Below are 20,009 nucleotides of genomic sequence, written 5' to 3'. Positions count from 1 at the left end.
GCATCACTATCATCAAGAGGTTAATTTAAAATAAAATTTCAAACTTTAACAGAACGTTCCAATATTTTTCATAATTCGCATCGCACATTGACCAACGTATCGACATCGATAAAAATCTTCACGTAAACTTAAACAAATCCAATCTATCCAAGGTACACAATAAAAGCTTTTATCGATACTACCCGAATCTATAATGATGGCAGCTCGACAGCAAAATAAATATCGAATGTATAATTAAAAATAAAAAAAAAAACATTAAATCTAATAACTCTTGGTCTCTCATTGTGGCTCGCATCGAAACCAAGAACAGCCACATGACATTTGCGTTAAACACAAAATTATAACCTATATACTACATAATAAAGTTTTTTTTAAAGTCGCAGCTTTGACAAGTCATGACGGGTTAATAGCAAATCTTGTTTTTTAAACGCTAAATATCAACATGCCGTCAAAGGAATAAACACAGACTACATTTAGAGCCTCGTTTCGAGCCGAAAGATCGATAGCCGATGAGGTTTCCCGTCCCACAGTGACGTATCGAATAAAACGTATAGCCGCAGTTGTAGCCAGGGATGCCGGCACACCCCAGTACATAGCCGACTCTAGAGTCGTTGAAGTGTAGCTTGACGAACTGCGCGGCGTCAAGCCTCGTGGACGTGGCTTGACGCGCGAGGACTGACAAGCCGAAGCATGATCCTGAGCGTGTCGCCGTCGCTTAGCTCTCGGGCGGCGCCAGCGGGGCCCCGAGCGTGGCCACCGGGAACGTCTTCACGTGCGTCTGCCACTGCGTCGACACTTGGAAGAACTTCACGCCGTTCCACTCGGTGCCGTCGATGTATACTGGAATTGGAAAATTATTTACATACGTTGACATAAAAAAAAATGTTGCTGTTATATTACGAACTGTTTGCTAAATACGCAATATTTAGGAAGAATAAACAATATAAACTTTATAATCAATGTAATAACTTAATTCAAAAAACTTAACTCAATCTTGTGATTTAATAATCGATTTCAATCTATACAATCAACTTGTATTGTTTAAAAATATATTACACTTCGTTACATGGTGTTGTCGGTTACACACTATCAAATAAAAAACTAAACATATGGGCCACTATACCTTTGAGCGGCTGGTTGTGCGAACTCTTGGCGGAACAGATGAGTCTGGCGACGCCGTCGACGGTCTGCGTGCGTCCCACTTCCTGCTCCCCACCCTTCTCCTTTTTCTTACCCAGTCGCATTACTGTACATTGAATAACTTGATTTTAATATAAGATTTACAGCGATAATACTATACAAATCGATATGTTAACAGAATACCGATTGTGATCGAAGTGAACAGTTGACCCAAACCACTCGAACTATGTGCAAAGATAATGTAAAATTATCCTATATCATCTTTACGAGTAATTAAAATTAAAGCTGTTTAAGACCTATCAAAGAAAGCGTTAAGTGGTCGCCATAGGATTAAAGGCCTTTAATTTTTTTTAGTTTTAATCGATTATATTCGATTATCGATATCATATCAAACATTTTTATTATTGATGTGACTAACTTTTCTGCTTCTTTTCCTTGGTGAGATAGGTTATGCAGAGATGTGTGTTCTGTCGCGTTACGTGGAGAGCGCGGAACGACGCTTTCACCGTCACCTTGGTATCAGTACCCTCTGTTTGACGACCTGGGACCTGGCGGAATGAATATTAAACAATATAATATGCGAATATTTGTGATAGAATTAGGTGCATGATTTCGAGTAACAGTTTCTGAGTCGAATGTGTGATCCGTGTTGGCGCTAGCTGCCTTGGTAAAACATACCGAGCGAGTCTAGATATCGAGGAAGCTTATCTTGATGTGGCTGTATATATTGGTATTGATAATGTAAGAAACAACGTTAAAAAAATTTGTGTTCAACTTGCATTAATTGTTAGTGAATTCTATAATATATGCCATAGTGTAAATTAAACAATTCAGCAAAATTGCACAATCTGTTTTAAACCTACTCCAGTTATCATCAGATGCAGTGGGGACATATTGACCAGCTCTTATAAAAAATAAAATGAAATATATATAAGTGACCGACCAGCCAGTAGTCGAGCTGCAGCTCGAGCGGCTCGGTGCGCTGCAGCAGCGGCGGCAGCGGCGCCAGGTCGGGCGGCGCGTGCGCGTGGTGCGGCGGCGCCGGCGTGCCGGGCGGCGAGGGGCGCGCGGGGGGCGAGCCGCCCTCCTCCAGCTCCAGCGACGACACGCCGCCCTCGCTGCACCCCACGCGCACCTCCTGCACCATACCAATCATATTATATACCCTAACTTAACGTGTATAAGGCTGAATAATTACACAATACTCGCAAGTGTACTGTAGTTACTGAACCTGCGCTTCGACGGCCTAAAAATATCTTAACCCAAGATTAGGGGAAGTACTTGATGGCGTAAAAAGCAGTAAATACAATATATTGGATTTAGAAACGGGATCAGACTTCACAATTATTTATAATTGCCTCGATAAATTGCTTGACTACCTTGAGACAACTTTCTACGTCCAGTTATCAAAATAAATAAAATGCTAAGTTACCACTCAAGGCAACCAATAAATATTCTGTACATTCTTGTGGAATTTACCAAAAAATCACAACTAGTTACCCCACTTTAAATCCACATTTATCCCCAACTAATATACGCCTTCAAACTTACCGCAATAAATGGAACGAACGTCTGACTTGCGTCCTCATCACCCGATTTCTCTCTGTAGGCGACCATCGCTTCTCCTATCGGTATGTTCACCACTGGCCCGATGCTGTTCAAATACCTGTAATGTACACGTCCATAGGATGATAATTTTAGAAGAATATTATAGTACTTGACTCTAGGTTTCAGTTACCGCCGCATGAGTATCTTCACAGCAATACCATTTAGAATATTAAGATTTATTTTAATCATCAATACTAAAAAGTATCGATATATCATCAAAAACAATATCGATAATTTTAGCAATTATCAATCAGCAAAATAAAACTCAATATTTTTATTTCTATATCTACAGCGCAGACAATGTTATACATATTACATACCTGGCGATCCTGTTAGACATTTCGCCGATGTCTGCGCCTGCGCCGTCCGCGACGCGATCCGCGAGCGAGCACCACGACTCGCCCGAGAACAGAGCCGCGTACCCGCCGTCACTCGCCGCCAGGTACCGCGACACAGTGTTGGGACCTACATGACACGATATCGATAGTAGAATAGGTAATGGCAACGGTATTACTTGGCATTGTGTGATTTAACATCTTATGTCCCTGAGTAACGAGCGCAGTGAACTATTGCGCAGTGTCTATTATTTGTTATTCAATGTTATGTATGATGTTGTTACTGTTTACAGGCGATCGTATCGCTTACCATCAGACGGGTACCTAGCATTCTCGTCTCGTCATTTAACCGCAATAATAAGAAAATATAGTGCAAGTAGTGTGTAGTGAGTAGTGAGAAGTGTGTATGTAGTGTTTAGTGAGTAGTATGTAGTATGGAGTGTGTAGTGAGTAGTATGTAGTATGTAGTATGTAGTATGTAGTATGTAGTATGTAGTGAGTAGTGTGTAGTGTGCAGTGTGTAGTGTGTAGCGTGTAGTGTGTAGTGAGTACTGACCGATGGGTATGATGTAGAAGCGCGCGGGCGGCGCGTCGTGCGGGCGGCGCGCGCCCAGCTCCGCGTGCGCACGCAGCGCGCTCGCCACCGCCGCGTCGCCCCCCGCCACCGCCACGCGCAGCACGCCGCGCCGCGAGCCCCTGCACACGACACCAATTATACACTGTCACAGAACCGTGAACACAAGTATAATGCAACAAATAAATAACAACCAGCTGACTCGCGAGGTCAACGACCTCGCACGAATGGAGTGCGACGCATTAATTAATTAGTAAAACAATTGGTACCAGATAGCCAAACTGTTACTAACTGCTTGGTGGCGCGCGTGTAGAGCGCGTGCAGCAGCGGGCGCGCGTCGTGCGCCGCGAGCGTGGGCACGGCCAGCGCGTGCAGCGCCGCCGCGCCCGCGCCCGTCGCCAGCGCCACGCACTCCGGCAGCGGGCCCTCCTCGCCCAGCAGCCGCCCCACCTGCTCCGTCAGCGTACGCCGCGGCTACACGGCACACAAAACTCCATAAAGATAACTCATTCAACATCTAATTATATCTCTAAGTCATAAACATACTGCAACAAAACACGAAAACAGAGAAAGAGTGACCGAAATCGAAGAGGGTATATTCTCAAGGAGGAAAGGAAAAGGAAAATCACCTCCAAGGTTGTAGGACTCTGCATCGGTAGCTCGTGCGCAGACAGCGGCCGCTCGATGCCGCATACCAGCGAATTCTTCTTCCGACTCGCCCCCGCGGCTGGGGTCAGGTTGCCGCCACTCGTCGCGCTGCGGAACAGGCGAGACCGCTTGTCCTCCTGCACCAAGATAAAGAAAAAAAAAAACATTAATCCGGTGTATTAATAGACCAAAGAAGAAAATTGATCATCAATAATTGGCTAATACATTAACCACTCTCAATAAAACAACACATTGACAGTCACATCTTACTAAAGCTAGCTTGTTGCATACTCGTTTCGAAAATACTATAATCAGCAACAGACAAATCATTGCCTTCCTTGCTTGTTTCTGTCCGCGATCATCTGATCTGCACTCTAAATCCACCTTATTCAAACACTTTGCTCATGAGCACAACAGTTTCCCCCATCTTAGTCTAGAATATACCACCACGCGTCATATCACCTTGGTCGTTGAACCATCATCGTCTACCCACCTTGGTCTCGTTAGGTGGCGAGCTGGACACCGAAGCCCCAGACACGGGCGCCTCAGCAGTTACGTCTCCGTCGCTATTGCCGTCGCTGCCACGCTCGTCGCCTGCAGAACTACGTACCGCTTCGGATTCTGCGCATACCAGCTTAATATCATCGGAGAAATTTAAAAATATTGTAATACAGAAGAGATTTCGAAGTTACTGTGATTGGAGAAATCTATAAAATGAAGTAGAGAAAGAATTTAGAAATCGATGTCATTGAAGAAAACTCTAAATTATATAAGAGAATTATGTAGAAGTTGATGCCATAAGAGAAATCTTTAGACAAAGAAATAGCACATAACAGATCAAGAAGTTAGGTCGCGAGTAATAAACGATCCTAAGATTGGAATGAATGGAATTCTCGATGTAGATAGTGTAGTAGAAATTGAAGATGTTAAAATAAATGCAAACGCAAATTATCTTCGACTAATTATAAACGACACGTATAAAAGAACATAAATAAACTGTAGCGAAATAGATCATGTTACTGGTACAAAAATTATGACTACAATTTGGGTTAATGTCTCAACGGTTATAACATTACATTGAAAGGTGGACAGGAAAGTCGTGCGTAGAATTACAAGATATAAATTAAAGAGTTGGTAACACGCCTTCAATAAGACAACCATCAGGCGAACATCGATACATTTACTCTAAATAAAACAATCGTCAAGAAACCATCATCAATTCCTAACAAATGCTAAGTCTTTCGCCATAACTAGGAAGAAAATTATTAATCACAAAGTGTTTACATAAATCAAAGTCATGCAATATGATTATTCTACAATACGTTTTGAATGATACTTCAAATAAGCCTTAAGAAATACGTGAAAACAAAAAACAATGTACAGACAGAAGCTTATACAGGTAGATGTGGAAGCGATTATGCAAAAAGAAGACTGTGAAATTAATAATTTAAAACAAGATGTAAACAGACTTGAAACATGTGCCATTTTGGTAGTAGTGTGCAGTGATATTGAGGATACGTTATTGCATAATCTCTACCATATTGTATTTAAGAGGCATAGGTTTGAGCTGAATTTTCTACAAAATATTTAAATCTGACACTCCTTGCTTTTTTTAAATATAAACATAGAATTTTCATAACTCTTACAATAATTGCTTCAATTTTAACCATGCCTTGATGCAAATTCAAAAGGAGACATCTAGCGGATCATGTTTAAATTACTTTTTACATCCAGTCTCCATAGTCAAACTACGAAGACATGCATGGAAATTTCTATACTGTTATAAATATTAAAATTGTAAATGTTTACCCTGCTTGATTTACAACTGTTTAAATTTTAAATTTTCCTATATAAATATTATGATAATTTATTAGACTTTCGCTCATAATATACTGCAGGGTTATACGCGGTCGTTACGTTACTTCTACGTTATTTATAAATAGATATGATTAGACAATTTGACTCTGGAAAAATATCCATGTTATATTATTTTAGTATGCTATCTATTCATGCAGCCGTATGATTTTTTTTTATAAAAGCACGGCAAAGTGACTCTATTTGTCATAGAGATAGATACCTGTCGCCAGTCGACACAATTATGCCGGCCTATTTCAAAGCGGAAACGTGGGCCACTAAGGCGGGTTTCACACTTCATGTACGATGTTCACTATTCGGATATAACCATACTATTAACAGTTACTATGTTCAGCTCAAACCCATCCCCTCGGTTGTATGCAACAATAAGCCCGTACCTGCGAGCGGCAGTGCTGCCAAGTGGCGCTCCCTCACAGCACTCAACTCGCCGGCGGACGCGAGGCTCGCGTGCCGCGTCACTGCGCATGCGTTCGTTACTTCACGTCGCGTGCGTCAGATGGAATGCAATTTGTATACGAACGGCTCTAGTTGCGGTTACAGGGTTGTGTTTGTGAATTAGTTCGGTATCGATGCGTGTTAGGTACAAGTGGGTGTATTAGTCCATTTTAAGTCTGTATTTTGACCCCAATACTTTATATTTTTCTATTAATTTTTGTGTATGCTTCTTATAGTTATTACACCGTTTTTCCACAGAGAATCGAAGCTGAAGGTATTCTAATTGGTTCATTATATGAACCTTTAACTTGGCATCACAACTAAATATACAAGGTAATAAAAATAACCTAAAATAGTCAACTATTTAAAAAACATATAAATCAGAAAATGGCATTGTTGACAGACAAAATAAATCCTATAAATTTTGAATTCCATCTCACACACGCACACATACACTAAACTATGCACACAGCTGCGTTTACGTGAACATAAAAACAAAAAAAAATATTACATAATTATCATGATACATACTTCATCATATACTTATCATAATAATGGCGATAACAAAAAAATATATCTAAGCTTTTCACATCACACGATGCACTGTCCCTCGAGTGTATGCGGTTCGATGTTCAGGCAATGTACTTTTACAGTTTATATGCGGCATAGTGATTATTGTATTGTATGCCTTCACTATAATATGTGTAGCGTTAAATGTCAATCACTGGAAACATCAATACATACTACAAAAATAAGTACAAAACGTATAAAAATGTGATTGGGAACTATATCAGGGCTATCCTGTTCCTAATTCCTCCAGTAACTACCTCGTTTTATAGCAAGAGAAATAAAAGTGGTTTCGACCGTTCATAACCAGACCTAAGTTATAAATATAAATCGATCAGTGTATTGGAGCAAAAATAATATAACTATGTGTTTTTCGTTAAATTAGACATTAAATATTTACAATGTCCAGTGATTAACATTCAATCCAATATAAACAGTGATTTAGGCAAGACTTGGGAGGGATAAGAGGGCCGTCAAGGTGAGATAGAATTCCTACTGCGGTGTCCTCCTTCCCTCACATGCCAAACCTTATGCTGTATCAACTAAGCAAATCATAACGACTTGGCTCTTGGTCTATTTTATGAATTTAATTATTGAGATGAGTAACAACAAGTTGTACTTATGGAGATTGCAAAAAGTTAATTTATTTTAAATATTTTGATTCAGAATGATTTAAATGGCGTAGTGTCCATATAAACCAATTCCTGCCGGCTTCTCTTTTGGAATATATGTAAGCAAACTATTAATATAAATTATAATATTAATAAATTAATAATCAATATTTATAGCATAGTGGGCTAAAATCTAATTAGTTTTAGTAGCTATATTTTGTGTCGGCTTTCCTTTCGGAAAATTTCGCCCTTCGCCACTGTAATTGCGTATAATAATCTTTTCAAATGATTAAAACTGGTTTAAATTAAACTACTGTTAACATATTGTATTATATCAGTGGCGAAGGTCAAAGTTTTCCGAAATGAAACCCGACACAACATATAGGTACTAATATACTAATATACTTTGCTTAAAATGTTTTTTTTTAATTGTATATATTCAAAATAAGTTTACACTGCCATATATGAATATCAATTTCGCTTTGAATTAATATATATTTTACTATTACTGTAAGTTCCGGAGATTGGCTATGTGACGTCACAAAAGTAAATTTACGGAATCTGTCAAAAAAGATAATGTTGATAAATTACTTTGACATGAATATGTTATCATTATTTTTAAGTAGGTAAATATTACATTATTATATATAGAGTATAAAACATGACTCATTAGTGAAAGTGATAAGATTTTTGTAACTAATATTGACAACTGAGTAAAGCAAGTATGAAAAAGTGATTTGATATTTAAAATTTCTACCATGTTCTAGCTCGGAGTATAAGAGATTAAAATAAATTATAATCTAATTCATATTTTAATATTATGTAAATGGCTTCTAATATTGGAAAATCTCATGAAATCTAAAATTATTATTTTAAATAATTTATTAAATATTCACAATAATTTTAGTTTTGTGACCAGTAAACCTCATTCACCATTACATATGAAATTACCTCGTTTTTTTTCGAAAGACAGCTCTAAATTCGAAGACACAAGGAACAAAGTTTACATTTACAAATTCAAATAGACCAAGAGCCACTCCAATTGTTGTAACATCCTTTTGATCCTACTCACCATTGGAATGCCTGTGGTGCTCCTGATTGGCGAGACTCCTGGAGCTGCTGAAGAAAGGTCTCAGCGAAGGTTTGGGAGTGGAGCCGATGCTTATGGTGTCCATTTGATCGGGGCCCGAGTCCTCGCCTTCGCCGCATGATAGCGACTCCAACTCCTAAAGTTGTTTCACTTAATAATATCTGTTTGTGGGTTGGAAGTGGTAAAGGCAGCGAATATGGCTTAGCAGGAAAGTGCACCTTAACCACAAAATAATATTTAAATCGATCCAGTACGTATATACAATACGTCAGCCTAATTCTAAATGTAATTAATTCAAACACCGTCGTAAAAATATTAAAAATGAATACTCTTTTATATTGTGACGTCACCTCTGTTAAAATGCGGGAGTGCGAGAGAGATAGCGTCATTTTCTGAATACCCTAACTCATAGTGATATCGAAAATACAAGTCGTTATATTGTTTTAAATCTATGTCAGTAATGGTAACTTTTTATATTATTTGTTCTTGCATAAAATACTCCACTAAATCAAACGTATGTCAACAATTTAATTGCAACAAATTGTAGGTAATATTATATCGTTGGTAAATTACCATTGCCAAACTAATTAATTGTCAAAAATACAACACCAAATTCACTGTACCTATATGTAAAGAATTTCTGAGGCCAAAGATAAGACAAGAAATTGTGGGTAGATATTGGCATCAACAGAGCTTTTATTTTTAGTAGAATTAATTTTACATCGACACAGGCGCCAGGCGATTTGTCACAACATCAAAAGCTTGTATCATTGTTAGTTGCATACCTATTAAAAATATGTTACATGATGGGTAATGCAAATTATCTCTTCCTTCCTCTAGTCCTTATGCTCTAGACAGTGTATATTAGCTGTAGCCTGGGAGGGCTTAGATTTAATTCCCAGATTGAGTAACATATTATGCGGATTTTAACACAATTAGGCCGGAGCAGTATCTTTATATGTTGACGTCGGTCAGGAGGCCAATCGTCAAAACAAGGGAAACCATTTTTCAAGTATGCTTTATAAAGTGTGTAAATTGACTCCACGTAGGAAAGGGATTAAGACAGGTAAAAGAAATTGTACATTTTATTACAATGTCAAATAAAATGTATATGTATACCCAATACGACACAAATGTGATTTGATGTGTGGCCTAGTCACGGAATTTGGCGAAGCAATAACCGAAAAGCACCTTAGTTCAAAAAAACATATTCGGTATATGAATATATTAAATTGGTTAAGGAATGAGAATTAAAACTAGTTACATAGGAAAGTAATATAACGTCCATGGACGTGCATGAAAATGAGACAACGCGTCATTTCTTTTTAAGACGTGTTATTATGTCTAATATTATTAAAGATTTACCATAAATTATTCTAGTAAAAATGCTTCTCTTTCGCCTGATTTTTTATCGCCCAAACTCCGTGACCAAGCCAGGATCGGTAAGCCAGGGTTGCTATAAAGCTAACATGACTCGAACTAACATGTGTGTATACCTGGAACAGTTCGTCTATGTCGCGTTGCGCGTTGTGCGTGTCGCGGGTCGCGCCGCGCTCCGATAGCTCTTCGGGCACGCGGAACCGCCGCAACAGTGCCGCGAACTTCTCCTTCAGGTTGCGTTGCTGCAACATCACGCGCAACGTTCGGACGTTATGACACGTTGTATAATTTTGAGTATCGACTCCTAGACTATGAAAATATTTTTTGCCTTGTGTTTGAAAGATTTAAAAACATTGTATATTTTTTAATAATCTTGCCTATATCACAATTTACGTGAGCACGATTTACAACAGAGATGCGAACGTCATCGTTGGGACCGGATACCGGATATCCGCTCAACATTCTGACAGGATATCCGGACCCGAGCTCTCGACGCAAACGACTTTTGTAACATATTTACTCTCAAACTGAATTTATTGCTAGTATATCAATATGTTTCTTTTTGTCATTAATTTATTACTATCCACACTGCACGATATTAGTTAAAACACAAGAAACTCGACTTTCAAAAACACAGTTAACTCTACATTACCATTACAAATACGATCACATTTGACATATACTATAAAGACTACACACTACACTACATTACATATACTACACAACACACACAATCACCTCCATAGTATATGCGAAACTGACAGATAGTGCGCGACACCCGAACACATTGTCTAATCTTGTGATAAGCTACTTTGCATAACGTTATCAGCACGTGAATTGTATGAGTAAGGCCAAGGACTTGTAAGGGCAGTTTTAGTGTACAGTCTGAGACTAAGGCTATTTCGATTTTAGTCTCGATTAGAGAGTGGTACATTAAATTGGTCCAATTAATTTAAGCCAATTAGCATTTTGGATATGCCCATATATCATGGCAATGCTATTCCCGAATAAAGCTTATATTCTTAAAAACAAATGTTAATTTTTTTCGGAAAAGTTAAATTTTCCTTTTTGTTTTGTATACTTAAAATATTGTTCTTTATTTATAAGTGTTAACTAATGTAAAATATGTCAACAACTAATTGCTATAACACTTTTAAGCGGCAATTACAAGTAAAACGACATACATAAGATACAGTTGTGAAAATAAGGATACAGTACAGCAAATATCAAATCTACAATACACATGCAAATGCTAAGGGTGCGTTCACACGAGGTGGGGGCGGGGTCGACCGCGCGCTCACCGCGAGCTTGCCGCGGCTGCCCTTGCGCTTCGACGAGTGCTCCAGCTCGCTGTCGCTGTCTCTGTCGTGCGCCTTCGAGTGCATATAGCTTTGTCTCTTTCGCTCGCGCTCCATGAAACTCAAGTCGCGCGAACGCGACAACTGCGTGCAACGCAACGCTCTAAGTTACGGGCCGGCAAGCGATATAATTAAGCTAATTTCATTATAATAAATAAATAATCATAGGCATATTTTTCATATGTTTTTATAGCGAATAGTAAATTTATTCATGCATATATTATTGTGTTGTAATATAAACTCTATAAAAAGCCAATATACGTATATTTTAATAGTGTTTATTGAATTATTTGTATAATTTTATATAAAGCTTATCGATGCGTAAGCTAAGCTTTTATTCATGCTTTAAGAGCTATTTCATTATCCATATTCAAAAGTCAAATTCAAAGTTCTTTTCCGTCATATTTTGTAGAAATTACATATCAGAATAAGACGAACCAACAAATCAGAATTAGATGAACCTTACAATGTATAAAGTATCGATATCTAAGTAAGCAGTTGCAATACCTTAGTGTACGAGAGGTCGGTCTTGTTGAATGCAAGTTGTCGGTGCGCGCGGCGGCGTGCGGGCGCGCCGTACGTCATGTCGTCCGCCTCCTCCACCGAGCTGAACTCGCCTTCCTCCTCCTCGTCAGAGTAGCCTCGTTCTACCATGGGGAAAATTATCATAATAGGATACTGATAATGAGTTTAAACCCCTACAGTATTGAAATTCAAATGTTCCTGGACTGGCCACAAATAAATATATTTGTTTATATTAAAAAAAAATTATGTGATAAATTTTGTGATTTTTTTCTATCGCTACATGAACTCGACTCTACTAATCCGTGGTGCAATACATAACAATATTCAACTCTATCTCCTAATAAATACAGCATCAGACTCCGGACATTAACCATATAACCCACCAGTAATGAGTAAAGTGTTGTTGTTCTTGGTGTCGTGGTCTACCGGCGTGGAAGCAAGCCCGGTGATGGAGAGCTTGGCAACAGGCTGGCCTGCAGCCGCACCTCCCTTGGCGCCCACCCCGGTCAGCTCCAACTCCATGTCCATAGAACGCTGGAGCACCTGGGAACATAGGACATTTGATTGATTGATTTGTTTTATGTTGTTATGGTTGCTTATATAGGTTTCGGCAGGGGACAAGGTTTGGCCGTTTAATACATGGTTCGCCCCCACATTATTGGTGTTAGTGCTAATATCTGCCTTGCATAAAATTGTCTATTAAAGGTCATGGTACGAATTGAAGGCAAAATTATTCGTTCCATGGCCGGTCTAACCAGGTTCGTAGATTTGACATACAGCTAACGTTCTTATATAATAATTACACAAAACTCAGAACTTAATTTCGATCTTAACTGGAACATCAGCTGATCAGCTATAAACTTTAAAAGTTCCGTTTTAAATCCACCGGTTATTAAAACAAAGCTCAGTTTGGTATGACACGGACCGTAGACACCATCCGCCGCAGTGTCAAAATATCAAAACAAAACAAACAGCGCGCACACGTTGGGCGTCACAAAACCGCAGCGACACGCGGTTTGCCCCAGTTCGGACGGCACTCGTTCGCCCGCCGCTGCGGTCGGCCGTCGGACCATAGGCACAAGTAATTATTACACAGCAGGTAAAATTAATTACGCGTATACGACTGATGTTTCGTACAAATCGTCCATACATATTATAAAACAAAGTCCTCCGCCACGTCTGAAAGCGTTAATCATTAAAGCTAGGAAACGGATTACGATTAAATTTGGTATGGAGTTAGTTTGAGGCTGTGAGAAGGACATTTTAATCCGAGAAAATATATAGCGGGACTTTTATCCCGAAAAATCTGTCACGCAGTCAAAGCGAGTAAAAGCTAGTAAACATTTTTGTATGCCTGAATGTAATTAAAATGCTTTTACTTTTTGTATACGGAAACATTATTACCTACCCATAGACCAGACGCAATGATAATTTGTAACATACGGAAGGACCATATGAAATCCAAAAAGAAAAACGAATCGTAAGCCGGTATAACTGTGTCGACTGTCAAGGAAAAATGATCTATCGTCTATCTATATTCTAGACGCCACTTGTCCTACAAACTGCTAAAGCGCAGTCACTTTGCTATATACAAGCATTTCTCACCTGATCCATCCTTATGACACCCTCGGCGAGAGTCTTGTAGCCGAGTATGGTGCGGTTCTTGTACTTCTTGCGGCGCTGCAACATGATCTGCAATCTGGAGACAACATCCAGGATTAATAATATAATAATAATTATAATAATATCAGCCCTATATTATATACTGTCCCACTGTTGGACACGGACCTCTTCTACTACTGAGAGGAATTAGGCCTTAGTCCACCACGCTGCCCCAGTGCGGATTGGTAAACTTCACACACCCTCGAAAATTCCTATAGAAAAATGTATAGGAAAGCAGATTTCTCACGATGTTTTCCTTTACCATTAAAGCAAGCGATAATTTACAAAGAATACACACATATTTTTTTTAGAAAAGTCAGAGGCGTGTGCCCTTGGGATTTGAACCTGCGGACATTCGTCTTGGCAGACCGTTCCACACCCAACTAAGCTATCGCTGCTATTTACATATTATTCATTAACAATAGTTATGCTTATAACTAGTGTGAAAACGACTCAAATCTTTTTCATACGTCAAACTTTATTACTACACGATTTCATCACAATAAATCCAGTTTTGCAACAACGAAACCGTAAAACATACTGCCCCATCTACACCAAAAAAAACTCTAAAAACTATCAGAATCGACGCCAAGTATTTATACACGAACTAGTCCGACTCAAACTGGATCATTTTCAAACAATAAAACAAGCCGTAAAACCAATCCACTCGGGGGTCGACAGGAAGCACGCCGCGCGCGACTCGGCCAAACACATCAAATTTATACATTAAACACTTCGCATTACGATATTATGTTTCGTACATGCATTTTATGTGTTACGGCAGTGTTTAATTCGTATTAGTGTCGTATAATGCTCATTGGGATTTGTTTATGAGGTGGTAAAGTTTAATGTATATTGAGTTAAATTATATTTACAAGAAAAGACGTAAATCTCTACATTTTTGTCTATTTATATTTCAATTCGTCTAAATACGTGCTACTTTTGACTTTGTAATTAACTCTACGCTCAATGGATAATCTGCCCTTTTATCAGCGAAATAAGGGCTTTGCAAATTAAGAACTAAAGCACTAAAAAAACATTTAAATGTATCCAAGCAATTCGACCTGCAAAAATACGCAAAACACGACCAAACGAATCTAAACGCATAACGCGGCATCATATTGTATAGGCAAAACGCTGGAAAAACTAGAGCATTTGCATTTAATCCCCATGGTAACTGCGCGGTATACGCATCCGCGCGACCCATTTCACTACACGGGATGGGGTTCCCGCGGGCCCTGTGCGCGGATTTATCTATATTATACACTCCGATGTGACGTGCATATTTTACTAGAGTATTAACTTTCATCCTGTAGTTAAGGGAGTGAAATAGATTCAATGTCTGTACTACAGACTCTGTAGTTGACTTCTTCAGGATTGATTTCTTGTTGATTCTTTAATTCTGTTGATTCTTCTTCTCCTATTTTTCTTTCATGTTTTCCGATCGGACTAATTCGTTGTATAGGGAAATTATATAAGATAAGGATTCCTATACAATTTGTTGTCTTCGTTTCAACGATTTAAAAATCATTAATCGTTTGTGGAAAGGCATCTCGGCTGCGGTTTAATTTTGTTAAGTATTTACAACGTGTCAGAAAGGCGTTTCGAAGCATATTTGCCATTTTTACATTGTTTTATGTCGATGCTATTTTATTTGCACTTCTATTTTTGAAAAGTATGAAACACCATCATTGATTATTGAAAGAAGACCTGATTTTATATACAGCAACGTGAATATTATATCACAATACCGTTGTAAACAGCTACACGTCGTTGCCCTTTATAGCACGTTCCTTTTAAAAGGTTTTTATATAAGTAAACGGAAAACTAGATCGATGAACGCCATAAAATTTATTACAAACTTTACAACACGTATTAATGGTATAGTTTTTGTTTTACGATGTTTATTCACTTTCCGTACGCAAACACTCCGACTACGGCTTGCGTACCCAACGTGGTAATAAAACTTATTTATTTTGCGCAAATAGAATTAGTTTGGCGAATGGGACGCTAGTAAACAAACTCTGGAGATGGGATTACGTCTGGGCAAACGGGAGGCGAGTCCCTTGGTAGATTGAGATCTAAGATCTAGCGTTTACGAATGTCGGGACTTGTTTATTGTTTTCAAACTATTTTGGCTTCTAATAAAACTAATCACAGCGACGAGTATTGTATAAAGTAATTGAGTCTTTGACTAATTTCTGCAATTTGTTCGAGCCCTACGTCTCATTGTAAGGCTAATCCTTCGCCCGACCCTACATAATGAAAATGTTTAAAAATTCTTCTATAATTGATTTGACTAACTAACTAACCCTAAGGTTGACTGATAGATAATGCCTGTGCAGGATGATTAAAACATTCAGCAAAAATTAAAAATGCAGGGTGACCGATATACGCAGGCGAAGAAAACAAGAGAGAGGGAAATGTCTTCCGTCTCGATCACACACACAAGAAGAGAGAGGACAACATCTTCCGTCTCGACCACACACACACGGAGCGAGAGAGAAACATCTTCCGTCTCGCTCACACACGCCACCTACGTGAAGGCGCCGCCCGCACGCTCTGATTGGCCGAGCCGCGCCCACGCATGCAGCGCTCCGACTCCGAGGTGCGGGACTCAAGAGCTCGATATAAATGAGCGAATTCACCCCGACCAGCGCAGTTAGTTCGAGATCGCCGACAAGACAGCAAGTTCAGAAAAGGAAAAGGAAAACTCAAGAAAGTGAACAATTCAAGATAGTGAAGAATTCAAGATAGTGTGAACGCCGCCGCGTTATTCGAGTTTTACTTTGTAAACTTGGCTTATTCAATAAAGCTTTGATTTTTAAATCTAATCACTGGTTTATATTTTCACGCAATCCAGCGCACTAATGTTAGACACCTCGGTGCCTAACAATGCCTTTGGCATTAAGTCCGCCTGTATACATTTGTACCTATATGAAGTGCTACAAAAAAGAATATAAAATTTGACTGATACGGGAATCGAATCCGAGATCTCAGTACGGCAGTCCTATCACTACGACAGCAGCTAGTGGTTTCAAACACCTACCTATTCCCATCCCGCTTGACGAAGTGCGGGTACTGGAGCGAGAAGCACAGATCCAACTCCACATCGAGCGGCGGCACGGCGATGTCGTTGGAGCGCAGCGTGCGCTTGCTGCTGTGCATGCGCGCAGCTAGGATCACGGCGCCACCGCCTGCGCCACCTGCCGCGCCGCCGCCCGCCTCGCCGAGCGCGCCGCACACGCGCAGTCGGGTCACCCGGAGAGTGCATAGCCTGGGAACGAGGGAGAAGATGATAAGAACTAAGAGTCTAAAGGTTCAATGGAAAATATTGCTGTAGTTGGTTAGAAACACCACACTGTTTTCAAATATGTGCACATTTCGGAAGCATTGCTCGCCCAGAGTCATTAAATTATTAATTTTTTTAGCTTTTTTTCGATAAAACGCGATATGCAAGTAAATAAATATGAATAATGATAGATCAGAAAAGAAATATCAGTACGATTTGAAAGAAAATATAAAAGAACACTATACTAACACACACAGTGATTTAATAGGTCAGTAAACGTGAGCAAAGCCGAGACCTTGACGAAGATAAAAAAATGACGAACGCGGGAGGTCACCCGTGGGAACGTGTCAACTTGCATCGACAATTTTCCCGCTCCATTACCCTGGAAAATTAGATGCAGCCTGCGAACACCGGCGTAGTACAATGCACAAACAACATTACCTACCGCTGAGTAATATTAAGTGCGGGAACGTTAACATAAATGCTTGTAGTAAGGTGAGATTACTTCAAACAAATTTGAAAATAATAACCGCCAAAATCAAACTTGAAGAAAAAATGCGTCTTACGATTGATTTTATATCTCGGATTAAGCCAATTTGCCAAAATGCCTTCACAGACCCTACAGATGATAATATCATAATCTGATAAACATGCAATTGAAATAATAAGAAAACAAAAGCAAACAATTTCCCTATTGCATAAAGCTCTTTGAGTTTCAAAATGAACAGCTTAAACAAAGCAAACGAAACAAACAAACAACTAACCAGCAAAACAAATAAGCAGTTGCACATTGTTACAATATCCACCGCCTCTGTTTAAGCAAAACCAACAAATTGAACTTTTGCGGAGCGGAGATTTGCAATATCAAATGTAAGAACTAAAGAAAACCGAGCTTCAAGCACAAAGCATAATTTAGACGACGTTTTTAAATAAAATAAAAATGCAGCCGCCTCGCATAAACGCAGCGAAATGCAAGCGATGGTAATTCCGCTTTACAATACTCGTACTTGGATATTCTTTGAACTGGTTTCGCTTAATTATTTGTTTTTATTTTTCCTACGACGGTTTAAAACGGAGCCCATTTAACCGGCTTTTGAGTTTACAGAATATATTACGCTACTGGACAAATATTATTCCGCTGAGTAAATATTTAAATTCGCAAATAAGATCACTTAAAGAGTATAAAGTATTAGATTTTTTTTTTTATATTACTTTCTTACTAACAATATAAAATGCGAGTCATTCATGAGATAAGTGCATTTAAACAAACAAACCCTTCAACTTCATATATTTGTATAGATAAATAAAACAATAGACCTTTACTGACAACAAAGTTTCTTCACAATTCCCTATTCATTATACGAGTGATCTTAATTCCGACAGCTTCAGAGTAAAATGCATAAATATCTAAATTTAATTCCACTCCCGCAAGTATTGCACGATGTGCATTTGAGGTCGACTCACACTGAGTTTAGTAGCATCGCTGACGAATATATCGCTCGAATATTATTACGAGAAAAAATATCACGTCATAAATTTACAAGTCACATGAAGTTGTGTTATATTTCAAGGGCCTTTTTGTTGCGGTTGCTTGACTATTTTTCGATCATATAATTTATAGAAACCAATACATATAAAGATGTTTTCGCTGTTTATGAAATCGATCCCCACATCAAAACTAATGCGTGTTAGTGGCAAATAGAGAGCTGTGCGCCCGTGAGTCTTCATAATTCCATGGTTTTAAGACATAAGATTCTTCTTTCACAACTCTACAAGAATTGCCTACATCTCACTACTGGCTCAGGACTGCTTGTAAGATTTATATCAAAATAATTAATAACGCCATCTATTGATTGTTCAGTGAACACCTTTATTGATTGTAAACTAAAAGGTTGTATAATATTATCTATACTATTATATAAAGCTGAAGAGTTTGTTTGTTTGTTTGTTTGAACGCGCTAATCTCAGGAACTACCGGTCCAAACTGAAAAAATTCTTTTTGCGTTGGATAGCCCTTTGTTCGTGGAGTGCTATAGGCTATATATCATCACGCTATACCCAATAGGAGCGGAGCAGTATTGTCTTATTTCAGGAACTACCGGTTCGAACTGAAAAATTATTTTTGTGTTGGATAGCCCTTTGTTTGTGGAGTGCTATAGGCTATATATCATCACGCTATACCCAATGGGAGCGGAGCAGTAATGGCTAAACTCAGGAACTACCGGTCCCAACAGAAAAAATATTTTTGCGTTGGATATCCTTTTGTTCGTGGAGTGCTATAGGTTATATATCATCACGCTATACCCAATAGGAGCGGAACCGTAATGGCTAATCTCAGAAACTACCGATTCAAACTGAAAAAATATTTTTGTGTTGAATAGTCCTTTGTTTGTGGAGTGCTCAAAGTTATATATCATCACGCTATGACCAATAAGAGCGGAGCAGTAATGTCTAATCTCAGGAACTACCGGTTTCAACTGAAAAATTCGTTTTGTGTTGGATAGCCCTTTATTTGTGAAGCCCTATAGGCTATATATCATCACGCTATGACCAATAGGAGCGAAGCAGTAATGGCTAATCTCAGGAACTACCGGTTTGAACTGAAAAAATCTTTTTGTGTTGGATAGCCCTTTGTTCCTGGAGTGCTATAGGCTATATATCATCACGCTATGACCAATAGGAGCGGAACAGTAATGAAACATGTTGGAAATCGAGGAAAAATTATTAGTTTTGAGAGCTTCCGTTGCGTGCGCTGCGTAAACGGTTAAAGTTATGCAACAATGATGTATGACGGAATTGTTCCTCTTAAAAAGTTCTAAAAAATATATTATAAAACAAAGTCCCCCGCTGCATCTGTCTGCCTGAACGTGTTAAACTCAAAAACTTCCTAACGTATTAAGATGAAATTT

General features: G+C 38.8%; 1 protein-coding gene across 8 annotated transcripts; it reads right to left on the bottom strand.

Annotated features, from left to right (window-relative positions):
• Positions 1 to 384: 384 nt before the first annotated feature.
• LOC115453497 (phosphofurin acidic cluster sorting protein 1) lies at positions 385 to 17,086 on the bottom strand. 8 transcript variants are annotated; one of them, XM_037438359.1, is made up of 18 exons: positions 16,858 to 17,086; positions 13,752 to 13,845; positions 12,530 to 12,689; positions 12,129 to 12,268; positions 11,565 to 11,705; positions 10,368 to 10,505; positions 8,866 to 9,019; positions 6,558 to 6,656; positions 4,799 to 4,926; positions 4,287 to 4,442; positions 3,950 to 4,131; positions 3,640 to 3,779; positions 3,069 to 3,213; positions 2,692 to 2,806; positions 2,084 to 2,278; positions 1,559 to 1,688; positions 1,124 to 1,246; positions 385 to 840 (listed from the first exon to the last, which is right to left on the bottom strand). In XM_037438359.1, exons 1-18 carry the CDS (start codon positions 16,974 to 16,976, stop codon positions 716 to 718), a joined length of 2,484 nt encoding a protein of 827 aa, XP_037294256.1. In that variant the 5' UTR covers positions 16,977 to 17,086; the 3' UTR covers positions 385 to 715. The 8 variants fall into 8 exon arrangements, with proteins under 8 accessions (XP_037294256.1, XP_037294260.1, XP_037294259.1 ...); XM_037438363.1 differs by having other exon boundaries at positions 3,950 to 4,107; XM_037438362.1 differs by having other exon boundaries at positions 6,558 to 6,638.
• Between the last annotated feature and the right edge of the window lie 2,923 nt (positions 17,087 to 20,009).

Source organism: Manduca sexta, chromosome 13, assembly GCF_014839805.1.
Source record: "Manduca sexta isolate Smith_Timp_Sample1 chromosome 13, JHU_Msex_v1.0, whole genome shotgun sequence".
Taxonomy (NCBI): domain Eukaryota; kingdom Metazoa; phylum Arthropoda; class Insecta; order Lepidoptera; family Sphingidae; genus Manduca; species Manduca sexta.
This window is presented reverse-complemented; position numbering and strand designations above follow the sequence as displayed.

Excerpts from the sequence above, each read along its gene's own strand:
- LOC115453497 (XM_037438359.1), bottom strand. The coding sequence starts at position 16,976 with ATGCACAGCAGCAAGCGCACGCTGCGCTCCAACGACATCGCCGTGCCG. Across the intron at positions 11,706-12,128 it reads CCGACCTCTCGTACACTAAG|TTGTCGCGTTCGCGCGACTT; the intron begins GTATTGCAACTG and ends CGTTGCACGCAG. Across the intron at positions 1,247-1,558 it reads CAAGGAAAAGAAGCAGAAAA|TAATGCGACTGGGTAAGAAA; the intron begins GTTAGTCACATC and ends TTCAATGTACAG.